Here is a 19908-nt window from a genome sequence, read left to right as displayed (position 1 = left end):
GTACACGCGTGATCGGCGAGTTGCGACGAACTTGTTGGTCACGCTGTTCCATCGATCACAAACATCGAACCAGGTTGCTGGAAAAATGTGGTCCATATTTCCCACGTTGCGGAACAATTAAGAGAAACGTGATGGAAAGGAGGCTGTTGCGGCGATTGGGGCCGGCTTGATACAGCTCCAGCCGGACAGAATGGAAACATAATTTTCGGTCGATTATCATGTAAATAAACCGCGCATCATCCTGCCCTCGTAGTTTCTCCTGATACGATTAATTATGTATCATCGTGGCCGATCACGCGAGCCCGATAAATCGATTAACCGTGAAAGGGGCTCGAGCCGTTTTTGGTGCGGGTCTCGTTTATTGAGGTTTAACGATTGCCGGTTTAATCGAGACTCCGCTCGACCGGAAAGGAAGCGCACGAAGGACAGGGAGGACGTACGAAAGTGGACGTGGAAAGCAGGTGCGAACTTTCGACCGATTAGGAAATAAATGCAAAGTCGCGGAGGCAGGTGAACGTCCCTGGCCGGAAAAGTCTCTGCCTATCGCCTCTCGTACCTTCATCGGACAGATTAACGACCGAGTAAATCTCTCCGTGACGTTCACGAACCGCGCCAGCAACACCTGGAAATTCTGCCGTAATTGCTGATTACCTTGTTCCCACTTTTTTTCTCACCGCCACCCAGACGCATAGTCGGACGCTCTAGTCTGCTCTGTTCCTCGTCTTGTCTGGTCGTTAGGGGATGCTAGAAAGCTGACCAATTAACCTGTTGATTCGTTGGGAAAAGTTTTTCAAGCAACAGGACGGCACCCTGGTTCTGTAGGAATCCGCGGATCGGGGGGAATATTAAGGTCGATCCACAGGTAGCAGACGCACCTGCTGGACGACGCGTGGTACAGTGGAGCACGCGACGCGTTTTAAACGACGCGAAAAACCGGGTGAATGGCATGGAGAATGCGCTGCGAACAAACTGCGCTCGATTTTGTCGCTGTCAGTCGGATTTTGACAAACGCGTCGGCTATTTTAACGATTCGCAAACACATTCCTTTTGCAACAAAGGCTTCCAGTTCGTACGCTGTTTAATTAGAAGCTTATAGGTAGCTGGAGGTTCGGGCACGCGACTCGCTGATCGGCCATAAAATCGCGATTTAATAGTTGCTTTCGGACTCAGCCGGACTCGCGTCCAAGCAGCGAAAACACCTGCAGCGGAACCAATGAATTACAGGCCCCCGTAACTGCCCCTGCCACTGTCGCGGACAGCAACGGAATCAAGGCGGGATTGTTCGCCTCCTCGACACACTTCCTTTGTCGCCATCCACTATGCTGCCATTCCACCACAATCCTGTGTTTAACCTGTTAACTGCGCAGTTTAGTTTGGAAAATGCCTGACGCAGATCAAATCAAGCAATGACGAGTATACACGCGGAACGCGGGGTAAATGGCACGATTGTAAGTTTATTATTGTAAATAACGAAAGGGCGAAGCAAAACGAGGGAGGATTATATTTTTGTTGGATGGAAAATTTGCCATTCATCGTTGATATTGCTATCGAAATCTTTAAAATTAAAATAATTATTGAGATACACTAGGTTAGATGCGTAGTAGTGATACTTGTATGTGAATATCAGTGTGTGGAAGTATGCGTGCGCGCCGCGTCTCGAAAACAAATGAACTGTTCGGTCGGTTAACAGTGGCTATGGAAGAAAGTGCTGAAACGCGCGCAACTGTGTATCGATGAATATCTTTGAAATCGCTCATCGAATAAATATACAATTATTCTAACATAAATTCCAAGTGTACATTTAGTGTTCCTGTACCATTATTTCCGTTATTAAGATCCAAAATTCTCAACGATAATACAATTCCTAATGGAGAAGAAACGACTGGAACGTTGCCTCTAAGAGAACGCAAACAGATTGCTCGTGTGCTAGAAAATTTATGAAAATATATTAAGATTGTGCCAAAAGTGTCTTTCTTTTACAAACGCGTCTTCTGCAACGACGTATTTGTACGCAAACACGAAACCTAATCTGTCAAATATTTCTACTGCTTTCTACTGCTCCGCAGAGATCTTCGTATCATCGCGAGTAATCGGAGATGGACGCAACGCGACAAGCTTAATTTTTCCAAGTTCTCGACTTAGGCGACTTTAGAAAGACAAGTGTGGACATTTGGCGACCGGTGAAGTACGCTTTTAAATTTCAGAGATTCCAGCGCTGGAGATACGAAGCGAGCGGATGGACAGAGGCGTAGGAACGCCACGTCCGAAATGATGACATCAGGGAAGGAGGTAACGAGCACTGTCGGCGGTAGGAACACCTCCTTCGAGGGGCAGCCTCTCATTGGCATACGAGTAAATCCACAAGCTCGTGTTTTACAGGATCGTTGTCGGTGTTGCCGCGTGCGTGAACCACGCTCCCTCGCGAACAAAACCGTTTGCACGGGTTTACAACCGACTTCCGCTTGTACCAGCCTGTCCTTCGCGGTTCGTCGTCCGCCGCTAGTCGTCTAGACCAGCGATTTTCAACCTTTCTCATCTCGCGGCACGCATAAAGTAATTACAAAAATTCCGCGCCGAGGAACCTGCTACGCATATTTCGTTCAATATGGTGCGTTCACACCAAACTGTTATCGTTTCTCTATTCGACGCTCTATAGGAAAAAGAATCAGATAGTTAGCACTGAGGTTACCAGGCCGGGTGAAACGATTTCAAAATCAAATTTCAAAATCACAATTTTTGTCAATATACGAATTTGCATGGAGTCGTCTTTCGAAAGAAATAAGGACGAACATGCGATTTTCAATTAACTTTGTGTACGTTTAAAAATTCTCTCTCCGCTGGCTCGTCGCCTAAGAATCGATGGTCTATGCCGGTGATCGGCTGTCTGCAAATGGAAAATCTCCCCGTACATCTTCGAATCTGTCGCTGAGATTAAAACAGTTTGACGTTAGAACGACAAGACAGCTGTGGAGTAACGAAATTTTCACCGGCGATCACGCGCAGACGATGTTGAGCTGGTCAGTGGTCGGATAAATGATACCAAGTTTCTCCGTTCTTCTTTCACCGACGAGTCGCTGTTCCGTGCGCGAGGGCCATCGAGCTAATGGGACGCGCGGCTGCTCTATAATTACAAAGATTGGCCAGTATATGCGCTGGCTAAAGCGGAGGCTCGTGGTCGGTTGCATGTGGCTGCCAGAGAGAGAGAGAAAGAGAGAGAGAGAGAGAGAGAGAGAGGCCGGGCGTATGGTCAGATTATAGATCGATACGGGGCCGCTTTTATTTGCCGATCGAAGACGAGCTATTGCGAACGCCGCCCGCTGAAAAAAATGGGCCACAGCTGCGCGGAAATTTAGAGGCCTCTTCGCTTTCATTAGTCGCCGGTGAATAGTCTGTCGGCGCTTCGAGGGTCGCTCTGTTCCGTCTTTCCATTTCAATTCCACGCTTTCAACGTCTCGGACATTTTACGCTTTCGAAAAGTTCGCTTCCGATTTCGATCTTCGGCCACTCTGAAGCTCCGTGCTTCGACAGATCTGAGCCAAGAGCATTAAAATTTTCGTAGCTACGCCCGAACGACCAAGGAATTGCAGAATTTCGAGTGGAAGCCTTCGATATCCTAACTCTCTGTAATTTATACAAACTGAATCCTTTTTTCGTAACGCAAACTGAAAGGAATTATCGATCTCCAGTAGTATCGACATCGATTTACAAGTTTCAAAGATTCGGACGAGAGCAGTCGAAAGTAGAATCAGACGGAAACTCGAAACTTGTGTCGTATCACGAGTTACGCAGTTACAGAGCATTCAATTTCGAAATTCCGAACGAACAGAGTTGCACGGACGATGCTGGAACATTAAAGTTTGACAAATGCAGAGGGTACGCGAATTCGGAAAGGCTAAATTTCAGCATTCGAAGGATACAGAAAATTGGGAATAAAATGGAGAAAATTGCCCGAGCAGACGAAATTTGAATACGGAATTCCATTGGAAAAGAGCACGCGTCCACTGAAACTCGAAACTATACATTATAGTTGATGTTCGCCAGTGGCTCTTGCCTGCGGCAAGGAGGGTCGACTCTCATAAGTCAATCAACCATAATTCGTACAATTGATATCACCTGCCCGTGTCCTCGAAGACACTTTTCCCCGGGCGCGGACCCGAGTGTCGGATGAGCCTGTATTTTTCTTTACACGTGTCAACGTGCCGTGGCCGTGGGCAGCTTTGTGCGCGAAACCTACGGTGCTCAGGTGAGCCGAGGATTCACCTGCCCGGCCGGGCAGCTGCGCAGGTGTAATCCACTCTGTTTTGTGGACGACCGCGGTCCTTGGGGAGTTGGGCGATCGCTGTTTTCGTTTCGAGCAACCGTCTCTCCATCTCCGGCCTTAATTCCATCCGAAATATCCCAGAAATCCTTCTCGTCGATGAAACGTTCTCGCGATTCTTCAACCGGTTCGCTGCTGCGACCTTTTCCAACTGCGTGTACTTCGAACGCGTCGCGACGACGAATACACTCGTCAGAAACAGCTGTCTGGCTAAATTCGAAAATTCCTATGGTCCCAAGTTGCTTAATAAACTCCATAATAAACCAGAATAAACGCGAGAAGCAAAGCGAGCTGACGACAAAAATGGCGAATCCGATGGATTCGCGCTACACGAAACACTTCCATTTAGGTTGCATCTCTGCAATCGCGTCTGCAAGCGGTACGAGTTCGCAGAAATAAAGTATCGGCAGTCTATTTACGTACATCGCGTAGACGAGGAGAATTCGTTCCGCTGCGAGGTATAAACTGTCGGCGATGAACCGTAACGTCCGCGACGCTGGTTTCTGTCGGAGCAAAGGACACGTTTCCACGGACGAAGAGCAGGGAAACAGGAGGATTTGTGACGTGCGTGAAGCGACCACGATAACCGAAGAAAAGAAGGCAGAAACAAAGTGAGCGCCAAGGATGAGAAGGTTCTCGCGTCCGGCTTTTGTAAAGCAGGTGTAAGCGAGCCTGGCTCGTCCCGGTGTACTTTACCACCCGGTAGTGGCCGTTGGATCGCCGCGCCCGAGAGAGGAAAGAAGAAGACATCGGCAGCAGCTGAATCTTCGAGAAAAGTGGCACCTGAACGCGCTTGTAAAAAGAAGAACCGACGGGACGAACCGGGTTATGGATCGAACGGGCCACTTTGCGCGCCCCGGCGCGCTTCCCCGACGATTATTTAACGAGGTTCTAATTCCGGCGCGGGTAATTGAAGTCCCGCCGCCGGTTAACCGCCGCCAAATGGGGCCGTAAAGGATCCGCCGCGAGCGTTTCGCCCGTCATGCCTCTGACTTACGAGGAAAACTTAATTTTTCTACGGAACCGCGGCGCCCCAACTTCCAGTCGGCGAGTACGCGAGAAGGTTAGTTGGTCGCTGACACATGCAACGCACGAAACTGTCAACGCGTACATAAACTCACGTAAATCTACGAAACGTACTTTCCACCTTTCGCACAGGCTCGAACGAAAAGTTGTAAAAGCTCGTCAGCCGCATTTTGCCCACCGCCTTTGTCCTCTCGTACTTGGCGCATTCGAACGAATAATATAAACTTGGAGCGAGCTAGAGCCGGACGGTTAAGAATGGCGAAAGAACAAGGGCACACGCGACTGTTTCGACGAGTGCGTCGCTCGTCGAACGCCACCCCCTTTTGTCGAACGCTGTGCGCGTTTCTTTGTCCCTTTGATGGTTTTCGTTGCTGAACTCTGTGGTCGGTTGCTCGACTGGCCGGCGACACTCGACGCTCTTTTCGCGTGGCACGTGGTGGTCGATTAAAGGGGAATTTCGCACAAGGCGGGAGCAAATAGCGCGTCGTAGAGGTGGAACGTTTCGTTGTTGCCTCGATGGGGATCCTTTGTGGCCGGGAAAAGAGGCTGGAACCGGACGTCTCAATAAATAAGGTGTTAATTAAACGGGCATTTTGTTGAATTTATCCCCGCTGCGTGGCAGGACCTATGTCCGTAAATAAGCCGATATTTATAGCCCGTGGCTGTTTTATGCGCTGATGGTGTGGACACCACACAAAGCTGCATTTTCTGCGGTTTCTGTCTCTCGATGCTAATGTATCGCGCGTTCGTGAGCGTGAAACCGAGGCTGGTCCGCCAGCTTTCTCTCGCTTGCGCTTGGCCGCGTGCTGCTGTCTCTGTCTGCGCGGAGGTTCCTCTCGAGCCGAGGGACGAAACCGGGTACCACGGAGGACACCAGAAGGATTATAACGCCGGCTCCTTTTCCTTCGTTGCACGGCTACTATAAATCTATGCAGAGTTATGGCAGAGGTCGGGTTTTGTCTTAATGGTCAACCGTGTAATTCATGGTGGAGCCTGGCCGCCGAGAATACTCGATTTTCCCCATAACCCGAACGCGACACGGTATCCCTTTCTATAATTCTGTACGCGTTCTCCGAAATGGCGTGTAGCAGCGTACGCGAGAGTTCTGGTCGCGCCGGTTACAAATTGGCGAAAGGGACGGAGGAAGCAACGGTTCCGCGAAGTTCATTACGTCGATACGCGATCTGCTTGCCCCTCCGAATAAGAGGCTCAATCTCCGGCGTTGGCCGAAATTCTCACGGCTCTCGTAATTAAAGCCGGTAAAGCGCACGCTTGGAGAACCCGCCTTTGCATTCCGCCGATCGATTAAAGCCGATCCCAAAGCGTATTGCACAGGCCGGCCAATCCGGAGAACCGCCGTGCCGGACAATCGAACAGAGGCAGACGAGCAACAGGCAGAGAAGAATTTCGGCGTCGATCGCGGAAGCACCGATTACCCGTGAATTTATATTTAATTCGGTAATTGCCGGTCTGGCTGACCGAGGAAACTCGAGATCGTTCGGTGAGCCGATTCTGTGTCAGTGGAGTGGCTGCACCTTTCATCGTGTCGCAATTATCCCCACCGGATAACGAGCGCACTCTTCTTACGCGGCGAACACGTTGCGTGCGTGTCGCGCGCGTAAATCCACCGCCTCTTTCCCGTTTTCGCTTCTCATTTCGCTCCTAACCGACCGTACGTACGACTTTTGCATCGAACGCGTAAATAATCGATACGCCGCTGTCTCAGGCACACGCACAGTCCTCGTTACACGGAAATTTGCCTCGAGATTGGTCGACATTAGGAAGCGAGCTGACTGCTATCGATGTACGCGGCAGGGAGCTTGCGGAGTGTAAAAGCTGCTAATATTCGGACAGGATTTTGAGGAACGGAGGGATGGAATCTCGTTAAGGGAGAGATAACCGGGGGAAGAATAGGACCCGTTGAGAGTGAACCTTCCCCATGGCCGTCAGTCGATACCCTTCGATCCCGCGGCATCAATCTCGCGTAAAAATTAATCTTATGGGCCCGCGGTGCTCATGTTTGCCAATAATTACAGGCTTTCGAGAGACGGTTTCCTCCCTGCCCTCCCCCCCCCCCCGCTCCTCTTTCATTCTGCTCCATGGGCCTGGTTTAATACGGTTTCGCACGAATCTAATATTTCCCTGTATATAAATTATCGGCAATTAAAAGGGGAAAAAATGGAATGGAAAGTTAGATGGGATGGGAGGAACGGCGTTGTCGACGAGTCGACCGAGCTCCGTCTAGTTTTTACCTGAAAGCAACCGGGCCACGGGATCTCGCTCCGACGATAGCGCGATCGGTTTCGTGCATCGCGAGTCGGATCGTGAGGCTGAAAATCCCGGAAGGCGGCCCCCGATAACCCATCGATCCGATCGGTTTCGTCACGGTTTTTCCCCTCTGCTGAAATTTCTCTCGCCGGACGCCAGTCCCCTTTTAACAGTCGAACGAAGCTTGGTCGGCGAGGAATCTCGCGATAGCGTAACTTCCCACGAGCGGCTCGGCTTCGTTCACAGTTTCCCGAACGAAAGGCAATCGGTGGATCGATAGGAGGTTCGTTTCGATGGAAGATTTCGGACAGTCGAAAATCGACGTCCGGACTGATCGAGGAAGAGAAAAGCGCAGGGGCGAGGGGTGGGGGCAGAGGCTTGTTTCGCAAAAGTCGAGTACACGAGACACGGACAGGGGATTCCGAGGGGGCGGCGAGGGGTAGAGATTTAGAACGAGCCAGTGCCTATTGGCGTTCGAGCGGAACGATATCTCGGTGGTGCAGACATAAATCCCGGCACCACGTACACGTAGCACGCCCCCACAGCACGCCCCCCCATTAACTTTTTAATCTCTGGTGCAGGGGCCCGGCCAGCCGCCGTGAAAGAGGAACAGGAAGAGCAGCAGGGGGACGAGGAACCGGCAGAAGAAGAAGAAGAAGAAGAAGAAGAAGAAGAAGAAGAACGGGCTGAGGAGGTGGGGGAGGAAGGAACGAGCCAAGCCAGCAGATCGACCAGCCCTTTTCGGGGTCGAGCATCTAGTTAGCATCCTTTCAGACACGCGGTCTACCAGTCTCCCTTCTCCGGTGCCGCACGATGTATCCGGATATATCGACGATCGGGAACCTGTGTTTTTGTCGGCCGGGCTAAGTACGAGCCAGAGGAATTGTCCACCGAGCAGAATTCCATCCTCGTCCTCCCACCCCCCACCCCTTTCTCTCTTCTCCCTCCGCCGCTGTTGATTTACGATTTCGTGATGCGGCAACCTTGAAAATCGCTGCCAGCGTACAATATGGCAGACGGGCAGAGGGGGGCTCGTCAAATTTCCAAAACCCACGAAACCTTCATCCATCAGGTGGGAATCTATTCACGGGATCTCGATGGTTATCGAGCGGCGATCATCGAACGAAGATCTATCGTGGGTAGATGGTATCGTCGGAGAAGACAAATCGCGGTTACCGTGAAGCATAACGCGGGCAAAGCGGCAGGCGAGGAGGAGTCGCAGGATTTTTCGTCGAGGAGAAGGTTGATCGGACGCGGAAGGCGCGTGCTGGCCAGACGCGGAAGGCAAGTCGCGTCGAATTAGAGAAAATTACAAAACACCTCGTAAATACATCGTCGGGCTAAGTGGTTGATTGGAGAGATGGTCTGTGGAAGCGGACTACCGCTAAATTATATCCCAAGACAAGAACGGTTATCGGCGCGATCGCGATCGCTCTTGTAAATTAAGGCACCCGTGGACACCGCGGCCGTTCATCCTCAGATTCTATCTTTTTCAATTTTTCACCAATTTCCTCGTTCCTGCGACCACGCGATTCAAACAGAAGCTCGTACTCCGCGAGGTGGCAACGGCGAGAATCATCGAGATTAAAAGAATCTCGTCTGCGCAAACAGAGATCGTCTCGGCATCGGGTCTCGCCCGCGATATGCAAAACGGTCGAAGCCTGGCTGGTTTTACGTTTTACGGTGTCTTTAAGTTGCCCCTGTAAATATCGTAATGGCCGCGATACTGTCGGAGCGTGCCTACGACAGTTAATCGGCTCATTTCTCCGCCGTTTTTTCTTTATCCGTCCGCTTCTTTCGCCTGCCTTCTATTAGATAACGGCCGACGTCCAATTTCCCTTTTTCAGCACAGCTTGCGCGTACTAACGGAAAACTGGAGGAAAAGAACCGACGAAGAGGTGGGCCCCGATCGAAATTCTCACGTGGTACCGAGTTTCTCGGTGATCTGATTGAAGTCTCGCCCCTGCTGGCGGCGCGGCAACATAAACATTATGATTGCAGGCAACATAAATACGGGCGCATTGGCGTGCAGATACCAAGTGGAGGAAAGGGGCAGGGGCAGAGGGGGTGGCGTCGCGCGAGTTTCGGTTTCCACGCCGCTGCGGAACGCGGGCCAGGCCGCTTTAATATAATATTATTGGCTATTGATAAATTGTCGATAATGATGGGTTAGCCACCCCCGGGGCCCGCGTGGGAGGGAGGGGAAGCGGAGCTGTTCGTTCTCGGGCCAGCTATCTTCCCAGCTTCTGCACCCCACCCCCGTCCATCTCGCTCGTCTCTTTGCGAGCTCCGAGCGAAATTCTTGTTAAAATCCCGGCCGACCCGCCACCTTCGCCCTCTTTCTTCCACCCCCTGCCCTCTGATCGCTCGTTTTTATTGCTCGCCTGGCGGTCGCAAACGGAACTCGAGGGACGCTGGAATATTCAGGGCCCCGTCTGCGCACGAATTTTCGCACGATCCGAGGAAAGAGAGACGAGCCTCTGTAGCCTTCTCGAGGCTGTGCAACGAACGAGCCCAAGAATCGACCGAGGAATCATCGTATCGAGAAACAGCGTTCTCCTGCAACGACGATGTTATACCTGGCTCGGACTGTTTGCAGGAAAATTGTCGAGTAACCGTGCGGAAGGCGGGAATTAATTAATTAGCGCGACTTTCGCGTTATCGCGAATGCATCTTGGTCAGGTTAATTGCAACGAGCTCGGCGCATGATAAGCGGACGCGTCGAATTATTCAGTGGCCGGCGGCCACGGAAGGCCGATTGTTGCAGTCTATAATTGTCAAGAAAGTGCGCGCGGCCGACAGATGGAAATTTCCCTCCAACGTACCGCCTTTGTTCCAAGTAATTCTAACGAAAAAATTGTCGGAGTAAATGGATGTAACTGGACGATCGCCGGGACACGGTAGACGAAACAGCGGCCGGGGATAATTGGCGGCTGGCTGTTTCGCGCGTCCAATCGTTTGCATAGCGCCCGGAGCAACGGGGTTCACGAGGTTCGCGGATCCTGCGTATTCAAACTCGCAGGAATTTAATAACCCGTGAATACGGCCGGTCACAGTCGTTTGCTCGCCGACGGCGTTGATTCGCGATGGAACCGGAGGGAGCATGGCGACCGGTTCCTGGAACAGCCGAGCAGAACGGTCGGCCGAGCCTGAAACTGGAAATTCACCGGGAATTTCCAAGAACCGTCAGAAATTGCTGAAATCGTAGGCGACTTGGCGGAAAGGTCGGATCGAGGTTTCGTTCGGCAACATGTTCGCGAACTTCCATCGGTGTTTCTTGAGTCGTCGCAGCGATAACGCGGCGAATCTCGACGAGTTTAGACGACGCGTATCTCGACGAGTCGATCACGCCGGGCTGACTCGGCGAATTCCGCGGCTTAATTAACATTTAATTATCGCGTTGGAAGGCGACGCGGCGCAGGATGAACAGCTCGACGATTCCGTGCGTTTCCCAGTCTCACCCCCGGCCGATTCTTCTTCTCAATTTTTCCCTTGGAAAATCCGGCAAACGCGTAGAGAGAAAGACGCGCGCAGCAAGAGAGATATCCACGGAAAGCGCGTAATTTGTAATTCACGGGTTTTAATTAATATTTAATTAGCCCGGGCCGAGCGCAGAGACGGCTTATAAATAAGAACGCTGGAGGGTAGGCCGGTGCAGAGCAGGCCAGGGTGGGGGTAAGTTATGACTTAACGAGGGGTTAGCGTGATCCCGGCCACTGGACAAGCCTCGTGGAAGCTTACTGGCTCGTGTTTAAACGGCTGATTCTCTCCGACTTCGTCCTTCTGCGCGGCGAATATATAATCGGTTAGCCACGCCGGAAGTGGCCGCGGCTTTCCGTGAGAGAACGTATATTACCGGACAAGCTTGGCCACCGTGCCGTGGCCGGACGAGAGCTGCCCCGTGTCCCGCTCTTTCGCCTCCTTCGGCTTTTCGCCGATTTTCGTCGCCCTACCGCGGCCCGCGCGCTCGCGTGAACCTCTCCCTTGAATATTTAATTTCTAATAGCTGGTATTTTAATGGGTCGCGATAGCCGCACAACTCTAGCCGCAGGTTCGTTACTCAATTGCCGGCTAATCTGCCCCGAGGATCGCAAGAATAATGGTAAAAGGAGTTCGAAAGTTCAAGGTTCCAGAGGCCTGCGATCACAAGTCCGACAGCTTTGGCATTCGAGAAACTCGTACAAAGAAAGGGACGCGTATCGATGAAACGACCGGCTCGTCCGAAAGCAATGGAAGAAACGAAGAAATGTTTGTTACGAAGGAGAAACGCGGAAGAAATTGTAGCATACGCGATAGCCAGACAGACCCTCGTGCAAATTTCTATTCTCCCAGACGCGATTAAGCAAACGAAATTTAAGTAGAAGGCTACTCGTAGAAAAATTTACTTCGCAGGTTTCCTACGTTTTCCCATAATGATACCAATTTCCCTACGGACCTGTTCGAAATCCGCGGACCAGTGAAATTTCCAAACATCGACAAAAACACGGATACGTAGAATTGGAACAGCGTGCGAGCCACGGTTCGAAGGAAGAATTTCGATATCGTAGAATCGGAGAATCCGAGGAATCCGGAGCAACGAAAAATTTCTGGCCGGTCGAATAAACGAGGGAGAGAAAATTTCGAGCGAAAAGGAGGCGAGGTGGTACGGTCGGGCGCGCGTAGCGGCGACACGCGAGCGATATCGAGCCGTTCGAGGCGAGTTTTCGAGATAATTCCCGGCACGTTATCTGATGATAAATAGATATACCTTTGCTCGGTCCGACGCTTAGCCCCGCTAATGGACGCCTCCGCTCGATATCATCGCCGGCCGTTCGTTATCTAAACGTGAATAATTATCTTCCATGGCGGCGCTAGATCACCAGTCCCGATATATTTCTTTTACGAGGACGGGCCGCTGGTTTTCGTGTTGCCCTTTACCCACAGCTCGAATCTTTTCTTCCGAGAGGCCGAGCTGGCCCTTTATCGCGAACTTTCTCATTTCGGAGACGCGCCTTCTTAATCGTCGAATCGATGGAACGTAGGTGAGAGATAAACGGCGTACCAGGAAAATAATTTCCTCTTAATTACGTGGACGATGGTTGGTCGTGCGGTTTAAAATGACGAGATAACTCGAAGTTGAAAGCGTCAAGTGTATTTAATACTAGAACACCAGTCAAATCGGCTGGTTTTACAATTTTATTTTAAAATTCCTATTTCGTGTTATGTTTTCTCCCGCAATGATCTAATGACTTTCGCAACGATAACTAAAAGAATAACGTAACGAATTTTACTTTGTTTTCTATGTTTTCAAACTGAAAATAATTTCGTATCCAGGCTACTTATACCAATAGCAGTCGAAATGCAGAAGGATCCTACAATCTGTTTATCGAATCTCAATTAACCAGTTTCCTCGCTTTCTACAACTTGCCACGCGTTTTTCAAATTTTTACCGCGTATCGTTCGATACGACGATATCAGTTATCGGGAAAATTCCGAATCGATCGCTGCATCGCTAGATGCTAACGCTAGAAATACCACAGTAGTCAAAACGACTGGTTCTACGATTTTATAAATGTGTCGACCCCCGTTCAGGGATCATAGTCTCAGCTGGATTAATATGTGGCGGAATTGTAGAGGATCGATAAAACGGTAACGAGAACTTGCTGTTGCAACCCGTCGAATATATTTGAAATAAATTAAACAAATTATAAATAAATATAGACAATGTCCAAAGTCGCTCGTACAAACGTATTCGCAAAGACGGCGTATAATCGCTCGCAGATAACTCGAAGATATTAATCGATAACTCGTGTAACTCGTGTAACAACTGCTAATAACTGATTCGCTCGCGACCGCGTCCGTTTATTTATACTGGTCGAGGGAGAGTCGGAAAATTCGAATTCGTCTTCGTTTGACGCTTGCACGCAGCGGCGACGTTGTTTTGCCCGGAGTTTATTTATTGTCAAATTATGTACGTCCTAACGATGTTGATAACGACGATGACGATAACGAGGCAAAAGAACATGATTCGAATTGTCCTGTAGCTCATGTGCAGCTACAATTACGATGACTATACCGAAATTGGCGAATTGTTGCTAACGACGATAATACGACGAGGGATAATAAGGTGGCCGTTTGCAAGACGAAGCCCTCGTTCCCGTTTTACACCAATCAGCCCCACCGCTTTCTGCAGGTTAATAATTAATAACAGATAGCTATCGATCGACGCATCTGGCTCGCGGCAAGGAAAACCGAGAAACGAGTTTCCAATGACGACTTCATCGATAACGATGAACGTCGATCGGACGATAATGGGCGAAGGATAATTAATTATTAATCGTGGCTGTTTTATCCGTGGGGGCATCTAATCGCGGCCGATACACGCGGCTCTGCAAATCGCTCCGATCATCTTTCGTCTCCGTGAACCGTGAAACGCGTGCTTGATAAGCCCTACGGTAAAGATCGCAGCGAAATCGCAGGCTACTCGAAGCAGAAAATTGAAGGGTTCTTGCTCGTTACGTTTTTTCCTTTTTTCCTCTTTCTTTCGGATAAAAACAGATGTATTAGTCGATGAACGAAACGTGTTACAAACGGTCTCGTCCGACGTCGATAACAACAAACGTCCAGCGTGGTAGAGGTGCCAACGACTCGGATAACACGAGGATCGGCGATACGAAGGTAAAAAGCGAGGATCTCGCATGATTTCCATTAATTGCGAGAATAATTCTGATCGATGGTCGGAGGCAGCGCGATTCTTCGACGTAATTAATAAACGTCAGACGTTGCCGGGCAGGTGTAGGCTTGCACACGTACATACATTGGAATTACGGCGCGCTATGCATAATTTAGCCCCTGAAAGGGCTAAGTCGATGCACGCTAGCCGACCCGCCGAAGACGAATATCTCATCCCCGGCAGCGGGGGATGGGGTCGCTACGTGTGCCAACGTCCCAGGAAATGATATACAATTATTCGGAAAGCTTCGTTATCGAAATCTGACGTTTCTGATTAAGTGAAACGTATGACGTGTTTAGAGCGCAAGCTGAGCAAAAGGAATACGGCGAGTTCGAAATGTGGCGGAATTTGTATGACTGCGATCAACGTGATTAAAGAAGATTCCAAGGCAAACGGAAATCAGAAAGCCGCGAGAAACCTTCGACAGAATTTCGAGAGAAATTTCCTCATATACAGGATGTCCTGGTAAGAATTTAAGGACTATACGTCGCTGTACGATTGCTACATGTTACTTACAGTCGCATTTCCTTATATATAGTGTCGTGGTAAGAATTGAATTACTGTACGTCGCTATACGATTGCTACATGTTACTTACAACCTTATTTCCTCATATACAGTGTGTCCTGGTAAGAATTGAAGGACTGTACGTCGCTATACGATTGCTACATGTTACTTACAGCCTTATTTCCTCATATATAGAGTGTCATGATAAGAATTTACGCACTGTACGTCGCTATACGATTGCTACATGTTACTTACAACCTTATTTCCTCATATACAGTGTGTCCTGGTAAGAATTTAAGGACTATACGTCACTGTACGATTGCTACATGTTACTTACAGTCTCATTTCCTTATATATAGTGTCGTGGTAAGAATTGAAGGACTGTACGTCGCTATACGATTGCTACATGTTACTTACAACCTTATTTCCTCATATACAGTGTGTCCTGGTAAGAATTTAAGGACTATACGTCGCTGTACGATTGCTACATGTTACTTACAGTCTCATTTCCTTATATATAGTGTCGTGGTAAAAATTGAATTACTGTACGTCGCTATACGATTGCTACATGTTACTTACAACCTTATTTCCTCATATACAGTGTGTCCTGGTAAGAATTTAAGGACTATACGTCGCTGTACGATTGCTACATGTTACTTACAGTCGCATTTCCTTATATATAGTGTCGTGGTAAGAATTGAATTACTGTACGTCGCTATACGATTGCTACATGTTACTTACAACCTTATTTCCTCATATACAGTGTGTCCTGGTAAGAATTTAAGGACTATACGTCACTGTACGATTGCTACATGTTACTTACAGTCTCATTTCCTTATATATAGTGTCGTGGTAAGAATTGAAGGACTATACGTCACTGTACGATTGCTACATGTTACTTACAGTCTCATTTCCTTATATACAGTGTGTCCTGGTAAGAATTTAAGGACTATACGTCGCTGTACGATTGCTACATGTTACTTACAGTCTCATTTCCTTATATATAGTGTCGTGGTAAGAATTGAAGGACTGTACGTCGCTATACGATTGCTACGTGTTACTTACAGCCTTATTTCCTTATATATAGTGTCGTGGTAAGAATTTAAGGACTATACGTCGCTATACGATTGCTACATGTTACTTAGAGCCTTATTTTCTCATATATAGAGTGTAGTGGTAAGAATTTAAGGACTGTACATCGCTATACGATTGCTACATGTTACTTACAGCCTTATTTCCTCACATACAGGGTGTCCTAGTAAGAATTGAAGGACTGTACATCGCTATACGATTGCTACATGTTACTTACAGTCTTATTTTTTATCTGCTCGTAAAACTGGCTGCCAGAATTCGTACGCTAAGCCGCGGGACGTCGTGCGTAGCGTCGTAATAACCGAAAAAAAGGTATCAAAGACACCTTGCGCGGGTAAGAAGGGCGAAGGATTGCTCCATATAATGAATAATCTAACCTCGCGAAGGTCTACTGGGTGCACGCCATCGGCCGGCAAAAACTAATGCCCGTTCAGATAAATTACCGATAAACCGGGCAGATAGGCATCTAGATAACCGAGCGTGCATAAGCGAGTGGCACGCGAGCCTCCATCACACGTACACAGGTACACGTCGAGTTTTATCCGCGTGTTCAGTTGGCCTGTAGATAATTCACGATTATCTGGTGACGTGGCCGAACACGTCTCGCCGTAGCCGGTTTTTATTATTTCGTATTAAGTATACCACGCCAGATACGCCGTGGCCAGTTAGCTACCGTATACGTATGTATTATACGTTCTAAGCCCGATAAGAGTATACAACATTTATTAATCGGCAGTGGCGATCGTTCGCAAAGCCGAGGCCGCACTTTTTATCTGGCAGTTAGCGGCGGGAAAATTTACCGCGAGATTTTCCGCCGCGACCAGAAATTAGGCTCCTTTGCCACGACGAATCGGCGTATCGTTGTATCCGCGGACATCTGGCCCCGTTAATCAACCGGCACAAAGTTTTACTGCTTCGTAAATCGGTCAAACTCGCGCCACGACTCGCACGGTTTTTTAAAGGATGGTGGTCGACGACGAATGGCGAAGTTGTATTCCTTCGGGCGTCTAAAATTCCAACGACTAGGCTGCGCACTTTTACACGTTCGTGGGAATTTGAAAGACGCAAATGTACGCAGGGAGAAATAAAACAGATCGTTCGGAGTACGCTGGTTGTTAGAACCTTCGAACCGTACAAACTCCACATAGTTCCGCTTATTTGCCACGTCTTTCACATGTCTGCGACGTTCACGACGAGCCCGCAACGCGAAAAGCTGAACGGAAAAGCTTCCGAGAAAAAATTGAATTTGGAAGACAATCGCGACGATCGGATGCTGCGAACGTGAAGAGAAAGAAAGGAGCGCGTTTGAGGGCGGATTTGGCCGTCTTGCGGTGCGAATTAATGGGATTCTCTCGTTGAACGAGCACGAGGAAGCTCGCGAGATAGCGATGAAAAGGCCGTGGATGGTGAAAAGAGCCCGGCAGGCTCGTCAATTAACGCGGATGTAATCTTTCGAGTATCCATTAAGAGACGGAAAGCGAAACGCGTGGCTATCGGCGTCGTTCCGTGCGACTACCTCGCCGATTCCGCGATAAGTGGCGATCCTGCTGCCCGATCGTTTCGCCTCTGCCTGTTCCTCTATTTTTCGAAGAACGTCGAGCTGAAACGGCGAGATTAGCCGAAAGGCAGAAGTCACCGCGCAACATTCTCGAGATTCGCGAGAGCAATCTTGGCGTGGAAAGCGCTAATGAATCGTTAAATTACTCTATCACCGGTGGCCGTGCTCGGGGTGAAACCGCCAGCTCCATATACAACGATTAACGCTGTCGGACGCGAGCAGGCCGCGGATAAATTACGACGATTCCGGCGATAGTTGGCCGAGCAATAAATATGGCGCGCCACTACGCGCCATAATTTCCCGGTGTGCGGAGCGCCTCCGCAGGTGTCGTTCATCGAACGGTGCGCGTACCGGGGCCTACACCTGCTCTCGAGGCCTCGTCACCGATCTCTAACGAGCGTTCGTCGATCGATCTATCCATCGTCGGAACGAGGGAGTTGCTGTCCCGACAAACGTTTCCACAGGATAACGTTATCTTCTCGTCACGCCGATTGTCTTGCGCGTCTCGCGTCCACGTCCACCAGCCTGTTCTTCCTCGAGTTATCGATCGCGTCCAGCGTACTTTTTACGTATTTTTAGAGCCGACACGTAGATGGACACGCGTCGATAGGACAGCCGTCGACTTTTCCATTACGGCAACGAAATTACGCCAACGTTTCTAACGAGCTGTCGATCGGTCGTCCGTGATCCCTAACGATACCGATCTGCGCTGTTATTAAATCGTTCGATGAATCGCCAACGATTCTTGCGTACGTGGAAGGCGACGCGACGCGTAACCCACTGCGAGCGTTTGGTTTCGTTGTGCTTACTGTACAGGATAGTTGATTCGTTCGAATAACGAGATAACTCGTTGTTGAAACCGTCAAGTATATTTTAAATATAGGATATACAAGATGAAGATATTAAAAACATGTTATACCTTCTGGATAAAATATTACATTATGCTATGTCGCATGGTATTTGTTAAAACATTGCAAACACATTTGGGCTGATTCTCGCCACTTGGAACGATAGTTGTAGACTTCGCCATCGCTACTTTCATCGCTTTCAAATATATTTTCGCGCTGTCTACCGAACATTTTTAGGACAAAACAATCACTGATGTACGTCTCATAAAATGAAAGATCCTTCGGAATACTCCAGCTGGAAAGCTTATCGCTTTCTTCGTTTCGGAACTAAATAATCTTTTCATTGCAATGAATCGAAGGCGATAAACAATGAATCGCCGCTTGCCGCTCTATTTACGTTCTGCGTAGCTGCGGTCGGATTTGCACCCCGCAGGAAACTTAGCCGAATTACGCTGGGCGACCAACGTGTTAATTAACTCGAACAAGAAGAGCGTCATCCATATTTAGGTGACGGGCACCCACGGAAGTATACCCGTCACGTAGATATGGGTGACGCGGCGACCAAAGTGTTAAAACGATATTTAAATAAGTACAGACGATAGTCGCTAAGACGCTCGTACTAACAATTCGCTAAAGACACTGTATAAACCGCTAACAAGATCGCTCGAGACTGACTGACTTCTGGAGAACATGGTCTTCTATTTATACTGATCGAGGAAGATTCAAATTCGTCTTCGTTTCACGGTTGCACGCAGCGATGACATCGTTTCGCCCGGAGTTTATTTATCATCACATTATGTACGTCCTAACGATGTTGATAACCACGATGGCGATCACGATATTGATAACCACGATGACGATAACGATGTTGATAACGACGATGACGATAACGATGTTGATAGCCACGATGATGATCACGATGTTGATAACCACGATGACGATAACGATGTTGATAACTACGATGACGATAACGATGTTGATAACCACGATGACGATAACGATGTTGATAGCCACGATGACGATAACGATGTTGATAGCCACGATGACGATAACGATGTTGATAACCACGATGACGATAACGATGTTGATAACCACGATGACGATAACGATGTTGATAACCACGATGACGATAACGATGTTGATAGCCACGATGACGATAACGATGTTGATAACCACGATGACGATAACGATGTTGATGACGAAGCAAAACAACAACGTGATTCGAATTGTCCTCTAGCTTTTGCGCCGCTTCGTTGGAAAGTTATCAAAGGCGCGAAAATTCGTACAGGATGTGCGTAAATAAGCTCGGGAAGTTAGTTTCCGTTCGATGTACATTTATCGAACGATGTATACGTGTGCCATTTTCTTGCACAAGCTTTCTCCGTCTTTCCATCCTTTCAGAACCTGTCAGGTTTTTCGGCGGAGAACTTTCCGATACGATCTTTCGCAACGATCAAATTTCTCAAAAATCGGAACCAACTTTCCGAGCGATCCATCGCGTACGCAGAAACGAGGAAAAACATGGAGAACGATTATGGTTGGAGTTATGGGAAGAAGCAAAGACTCGAGTGTGGAGGAAGG

At 48.8% G+C, this 19908-nt stretch overlaps 1 protein-coding gene across 1 annotated transcript; it reads left to right on the top strand.

Moving 5' to 3' along the window:
* The first annotated feature begins 18872 nt into the window (after positions 1–18872).
* LOC126874737 (prostatic spermine-binding protein-like) lies at positions 18873–19626 on the top strand. The gene is made up of 2 exons (XM_050637095.1): positions 18873–18916; positions 19083–19626. Exons 1-2 carry the CDS (start codon positions 18873–18875, stop codon positions 19624–19626), a joined length of 588 nt encoding a protein of 195 aa, XP_050493052.1.
* Positions 19627–19908: the final 282 nt, after the last annotated feature.

Source organism: Bombus huntii, chromosome 16, assembly GCF_024542735.1.
Source record: "Bombus huntii isolate Logan2020A chromosome 16, iyBomHunt1.1, whole genome shotgun sequence".
In the NCBI taxonomy this organism is placed as follows: domain Eukaryota; kingdom Metazoa; phylum Arthropoda; class Insecta; order Hymenoptera; family Apidae; genus Bombus; species Bombus huntii.
The sequence above is the reverse complement of the archived record's forward strand: the minus strand, read 5'-3'. Positions and strand labels throughout refer to the sequence as shown.